The sequence below is a fragment of the Pungitius pungitius genome, chromosome 2 (genome assembly GCF_949316345.1).
Source record: "Pungitius pungitius chromosome 2, fPunPun2.1, whole genome shotgun sequence".
Taxonomy (NCBI): domain Eukaryota; kingdom Metazoa; phylum Chordata; class Actinopteri; order Perciformes; family Gasterosteidae; genus Pungitius; species Pungitius pungitius.
Window position 1 is genome coordinate 3,484,480 of NC_084901.1, and position 7,008 is coordinate 3,491,487.

General features: G+C 44.2%; 1 protein-coding gene across 1 annotated transcript; it reads right to left on the bottom strand.

Moving 5' to 3' along the window:
• Positions 1-164: 164 nt before the first annotated feature.
• On the bottom strand, positions 165-6,717 carry tcp11l2 (t-complex 11, testis-specific-like 2). Its single transcript, XM_037460254.2, has 10 exons — positions 6,558-6,717; positions 4,257-4,393; positions 3,966-4,092; positions 3,496-3,616; positions 3,089-3,312; positions 2,791-2,927; positions 2,472-2,656; positions 1,959-2,140; positions 1,435-1,607; positions 165-1,325 (listed from the first exon to the last, which is right to left on the bottom strand). The coding sequence occupies exons 2-10, from the start codon at positions 4,378-4,380 to the stop codon at positions 1,069-1,071; spliced, it is 1,530 nt and encodes a 509-aa protein (XP_037316151.2). The 5' UTR covers positions 4,381-4,393; positions 6,558-6,717; the 3' UTR covers positions 165-1,068.
• Positions 6,718-7,008: the final 291 nt, after the last annotated feature.

The window sequence follows — 7,008 nt, forward strand, 5'->3', positions numbered from 1 at the left end:
GACAACATTCAGGGGCCTAGATGGAGAAAATGGATGTGCATTTGTTTTATGTCCTGCTCTGGCACCACCACAACACGGTCAATGTCCTTTTTAAACTTTACTTATTCTTACTGTGGTACAGAAAAAAGAACAACAACAACCTCCCACATTTTATGAAAACCAAGTCAAGTACATATCACCTTTATTTGTGAATGATTGGACCAATGAAAACATTGTTGGACACAAAATCACTTTGGAGATTCGTTTTCCCTCAGGTTCTAAGAGCCAACACAGCAAAACTGTAACAACTACAGGACCTCAACATGTAACGGACACAGCAAATAAATCAAGAGTTCCACTGGCTGGGATTAAATCAACGTACAACATATCACTCATGGTGATATAAGACAAACACAAAGCTACTCATGCATTTCTGCAAAAAAAAAAAAAAATCCCAATTTCCTCTACTTTTATTTTCGCTGTCAAGTTTTACCAGTGGATCAAACAATTATGAAGAAAGTCTGGTAACATGGATCAAAAAGATGAATAACATGGGAAATCTGTTTTGCATAAATAACTTATATTATAGTTACCTTGCAGTGGTCAATAATTTGTGATATATATATATATATATATATATATATGTAATTTCATATACTACTATTCTAAACATACAAACGTCTTTCTCTCTACTTCGTAAAGCTTACACAATACGGTTTGAAGGGGCTCTACACAAAGAGGATTCTGACAAATGCACCATGTAGGGATCACTATTATGATCAAAAAACGGATCGCTGTAAGACTGTTTGAAGCTGTAAATATCTACACGGGATAAAAGGGTATTTTAGAGAATTGATCAGCGGTTGAGGGTAACATTAGATGTCCACGGCACGTCGTCTACACAGCAGCATCTTGGCTGCTTAAAATAGTGAAACGAAACTGTACTTGCGATCCGATGAAGGCAACTCCAGCCATTGGAGGACACCGGCTTGTGCGAAGCAGATGCACCGCCCTGCTGGTGTAGTACCCCCGTAGCTTTAGCCATGTCTGGTAGCAAAAACACTGCTAAGACTTCACAAGTCAAAGTTTTTATTTGAAGGAGACAGGGTCCTGAGCGGTGTCCTGCGGAGGGTTTGCTGCTGGTAGACTGCTACTGAACATCAGCTTCTTGATGATGTTCGCGTAGAAAGGTCCATAGACCCTTCGGTTGTGATTAACCAGGGAGATGAACTTGGCTCCTATCGATGCTAGTTCAATCTGGATGGGACTCAAGCCGGCTGGTATCTGTTTGACCTGCGACTTAGGATCACAGAGGAGTGCTGTAAAGTACTGCTGCACCCGATCCTCTGCACAGAAACAAAATGAATGAGAGACAAGTTACAAAATGTGAAACGAACCGTCGGCTATGAGTAAAAAGTAAAAGAAAAAAGGATAAGGATAAGGCTTTCGTCTTACCAACGAGGGCGCGGATGGGATTGTCCTTCCGAGCGATGCTGCAGATCTGTCCGGTGAGGGTGGCCTGCAGCGCCGGGGATAGCGGCGGGTAGTCCCTCTCCGTTAAAGACTTGTTGAGATCGCAGCAGACCTGTGCACTCACGCTCTCTAGTGCCTTTTCTAGGTTAAAGTCCCTACAGAAAGAGAGGAGAGTGTCACGAAAACCACAGCTCATCCGATGCGTGTTTGAATGCAAATTGTGGATTTGAAAAGGGGACAGTATGGGTGTTGGGTGAGGTACTTATCAACGGTCTGTGTAGAACCAACAGAGAAGGAGTGAGTCAGCCCTTTCCGAACGAGTACTGGACTGAAGTGTATCCATCAACAACAGTATGGATCAGTTTTTATATATATATATACACACAATGGTCTTTAGCGGTTACACTGCCGATGGATAGGTACCTCATCAAACCCCACTTACAAACACCCGGACTATTCCGGACTGTCTAGATAACTTTTTTAAAATTTTTTAAAAAGGAACTGACGGGCTGTGCATCCCTTCCAGCAGCACACTAATATTCCACATCAGGCGGAAGGACAGGGAGGGCAGACCCTGGACTGGACCTCCAATGGTACTGTAGATAATGAGCAGCACCTCGTTGACCGCCTGGCCCTGACGGAGCTGACACTGAATCTCCCGCAGACGTTTCTCATCCTGCATCCAGGTCTGCGGGAGAAGAGATTGAGGAATAGTGTCACAGTTTGGTGAAATGCGCCTCATTTGTCTTCTGGGGAAACAGCTCGCCTGGCTGTGTCTGGAATTCAAGTTTTAAAAAAAAAGAAAGAAATTCCACCTACCAGCACTTTTTAAAGCTCACTGTTTCGTTACCTCACCAACTCCTGTTAAGACTCACTGCTTCCAACAAGAACTAATCACAGCCCGCAAAGCCCCGTTACATATGTTCATCTCACAGATCATGACACCAGATAGACAAAGGGTAATAGAATCTATTTCTCTTAGTTTCACACATACGCACACACATTCGCATCCCACCAACCTCAGGCAGTGGGCTCTTATTGTAGTCCCACGTGAGGATGCGGAGGAAGGCAGCGTTGAGGAGCTGAAAGGGCCCGGGTGGCGGCCGCGGCCCTTTTTCCTGACCATCACGTTGTTCCTTTGCGTTGGAGGACGACAGCTCCTCGAGTGCTGACTTGATCCACAAAGTGGTGATCTCCAAAGCACCTGCAGGCGTTGATCACAGCGATACCGATTGAGGGGTTCTTAATACTGTGTTTGACAGGAATGCACATGGTAATACCCGACTGCAGAAACCATAAAACACAACTTATTAAAAGCGGTCTGGTTTTTTGGCTCACCGGGTTTGTTGTCCAGGAGTCTCTGGAACGTCGCCCTCTCAAAATCAACCCCCGGACTCATCAGCACAGGCCTCAGATCATTGATTGTAAAGTTGACGATGTCAACCTTCATCAGGTCCAACACACGAAAGATCTCCCTGGGTTTGTAAAAGGAAAAGTAAAAAAAAGAAAAGAAAGAAACAACACTGTCATTGACCTGTTTCTTATTAAAAAAAAAAACATAATTATTCTCTGAGACAGACAATCAAATCAAATAAAATGTTTTCAAAAAGGCTTTAAATCCCATTTGTGGACTTACTTGAACAGTGTCACTATGTCGTCGGGGCTTTGGCGGAGCTTCTCGACATCCTTATCCCGATTTTGTGAACACATCTGGCCCATGATTGTGATGATGTAAGAGGCGAGCCCTTGGATGTCTACGGCGTCGTTGTCGGCCTGCTGGCGGATCAGGTCCATGTCCAGCACCTCCGTGATCTGAGCCCGCAGCCGATTGGCGCCCGGGCGAAGCATCGACAGTAAAATCTGTCCAAATGGGAAAGCGACAGGAAGCATCATTTCTACGAGCGTCTGTGACTGTTTTCCCACCAGTCACAAAAGGAGGGGATGGAGATGCCGACAAGCAGATACAAAAAAGGAAAATGGGAGCGAGGAAGTCTGCTTGGAGCATCCTGCGAGGCGGTGAACATCAAAATCCGCGAGGCTGACCTCTCTGACCTCCTCCAGTAGCCTGATGGCTTGCCCATACTCGGGCGGGTCGCCGTTCAGCTCCGACTCCAGAATGTCCCAGTAAGCCTTGTGCAGATTATCTTTAACCATCTTCCATAAACTAAAAACAGGAATGGAAGATTTAGTTTAGCGCCTTTATTTTATGCCACAAGCATTTTGGTCACAAATAATGGCATCTGTTTGGATTCCTGCCGTCTCCCTTTCCTTTGAGGGCCCACAGAACTTTGTCGATGCTATAAAACTCTATATCCAATAGGGGGCAATAAGCTCTGGCTGACCAACAACTTACTCCAGATGATTTTAGGACGTCTCTAGGAGTAGAGCGTATAGTGGGGTCTGAATACTGCGAGGCTGAGGCGAGTTTAGCTTCTCACCTGACAAAAGTGATGTTTGAGTTCACGCAAAATCCACAAGAAAATGTTGTCGGGGTGGGAAGATCTTTGTCATACCTGCCCTGAGGTAGGAGCTCTGGTTGTAAATGGAAGCTGGGGTTCACAATGATCTCATGGGCAAAGTGCAGATTGAACAGGTCCCTGGTGGACTCATTGACCCCATCCACGGTGTTGGAGGAGCCCGCTGTGGGAATCAAACATGGAAACGGAAAAAGTGGGAGCACGAAAAATCGACCGTTGACATGGCATGACGACAGATTGTGAAACGCGGGCTCTCTGGAACCCACAAGGACGGGTTTGCCCCCCCGACGGGTGAGTTAAATCAAAGAACCAAACATGGGCACTCACCGGAAGGGGAGCGGTTTTTGGCGGCGTGGTCGGCAGCGAGGCTTTCACGGGACCCGCCCAGGCCGCTGGTCGACGGCTCGGCGCCCCGGTCCTCCCCGTCGGGCCGCTCGTCGTTGAGAGGCATCTTGGGGTTGCAGCTGCGTGCGAGAAGTTTGAGAAGCTTGTTGGACAGGACTTCAGCTCGGGGGGAAACTGGGTTTCTCTGTCTCTTTGATGTCAGGCGGTATTGAGGACTTTTATGGTTAGCTACAAAAATTCTATTAAAATAAATAAATAATCGATGAATCCTAAAACCGCCGTCGGTTTTGCCGAAGCAATATCCTTTCATTACAATAGACAATGTTATCTAAAAACTATTCAAACAAATAAATGTGCCCACACTGTGACATTTATAAGTTAATCATGTGTACCATTCAACATTCAACATCTATTTGGTGTAAATACTCACTTAAAATTTTCCGCAGAAGTGCATGGTCACAAATCTGAAACTCTATTTTCCCAAACCAGACCATTTTAAAGATTGACATCTTCAGTGAGAATAAAATGGCTCGGGGGTGAGAGCAAAAGACTGAAAAAGTATTTAGGGTTTTGATTAGAAGAAGAAATCAAATAATCTATGGCTTTACCTTCCCTGTCTTTGTCATAGAGGGAGAACGAGTAGCTGTATGAACGCCATAGGTGCTGTTGCCAAGAAGGTTGGCAGATTGGAACTAAAACCCCAGTCACACTCTATAAAACAGCCGGTCGGCCCGGCGCCACGAGAACAGATAGCTGCCTTGTTGCACAGTTCGGAGTATCAACGTCTTAATTATTAAATTAAACTGATGGTTCGTGAACCCATTCTTTGGAAACACATTTTTGTGTGTGTGTTCAACACCACGGAGGTAGACAGCATAAGCCAACGTCAGGACACAAAACATATCTTTTCATAAACTAAAATGCATTGAGGAGTCCTTTGTTGTTGCATGTTGCCTTGGTGACAGGGCAACATGGGACAACAAAGGGCATCTCAATCGCCAGAACGATCTTGTTACTCCTATTCTCGTTTTCTTTGTCTTTTAAACAAATATGAAAACATTAGCAAGGGAAGGAAAAGCACCGTTTGTAAGAAAAAAAGCACAAGCTAAATCCAAATTGAGGGAATACACAAATTCTCACTTAAACTGCTTTGGAAATTGTGCAAATGTTCTTATGACACACAAATCAATTATCATACTTGGACACAAAAAGAAAAAATCAATCTGGATTAGAGTTACAGCTTTAATTTAGAAGACCTCTGCCTTTCTAATATTATATATTTGTGGGTGACCCTTGGGTGTTCCTTTCTGTCCCCGGCCTCAGTTATCTGATGCAAAAAATAAATACACACCCCCTCGCTGCTTGTTTGGTTTAAAGATAGCTCAAGTGTGAGGGTGGGTGTGTGCACTTCCCTGCACCCCTGCTGTGTCCGCAGCTCATTCGTTACATCATCTGCTAGACTTGACAGCTACACAGCAGGCCAATTTTCAGAGATTATCTAGAGTGACGGGAGCCATGCAGCTCAGAAAATGTATTACGGGTTAGTCCACATCTGCTGCTTCAGTATCGCCTATAGTCAATAAGACTGTCAAACAGTCAAATCCTCTCAAAGTGACATATGTATATGTGAGTTGAAAAAAAATGTGAATAAAGAATGAGTATGACTGTTTTGAAATAGTCAATAACAGATCACTGTAATGCAATGTGCCGGTAATACATTGGTCAATATTCATATAACGAATATGTGAAACGTGAGATCAAAATACAATACATATCGTTACAGTAACCTGTGCAAATACAAAGACTTAACATTTGTCTGCAGTATAATGTAAACAAAGCGGTGGCGCGGGGAGGCGGGTCTAACTGCACGGGGCCTCTCGTTATTGGCTGCAGCCTCCTGTCGCTCATCCCTACATTGAACATCTTTGGTTGCATTGCATTGCAACTGCGAAAAAAAAAAAAAAAAAAAAGGAAAACAACAACATCCACACACGCGTGAGAAGTGTGTACACGTGATCTGAGCAGTACATCAAAACAAAAACCCTTCTCGCTGAAACCCGTCACTTCTATTTGGGGTTTACACGAAAGCCTTTGCTTTTATCAACGATGGCAACACTTTGACATTAACGTTAGCCTGCTAGCTTGAACCGTTGACGAACGTGCCCAAGTTCTCGCTTCCACAGCGAAACCAGATATGACCGTCAAGTTGCAAACCAAAAAAGATCCTGCCGAGTGGGACAACGTACCTAAAATAAACTGAGCTTAACAAAAAGTGCCATTTACCTCCTCCGAGTCTCCACAGAAGGAGACCGTTAACCGAAGAAGCTCAACTCTAAAGTGCCGATCCGTCGTCGTTGAATAATGCTCGTCTCCGTTTTTTAAAGGTCTGTCGTTTACCCGAGCTGGTTATGAGGGCACGTGGACGAAACCATTTCAAGCACTAGGGTCACTGGTTGGAAATGGTACGCTCCACTCTGTTCCGCGTGGGACGGCGGTTTGCGGGTGTGACGTCAGTGTGTTTACAAGAAAGAGAAATCGAGTGAGCGTATGAATAAACGTGTTTGTACCTGAAATAAGTGGAAGGAAACGTTTTTTTGTGATTGAATATAATTTTGATCAGTTCAGGAATTGTTTTCATTAACGTCTTTATTAAAAATGTTCACTTTGATATATATTTTGATATTTGAGGTCTTATATATTCCGTTTCACCTATGAAATAAAGGCAATTTTAACT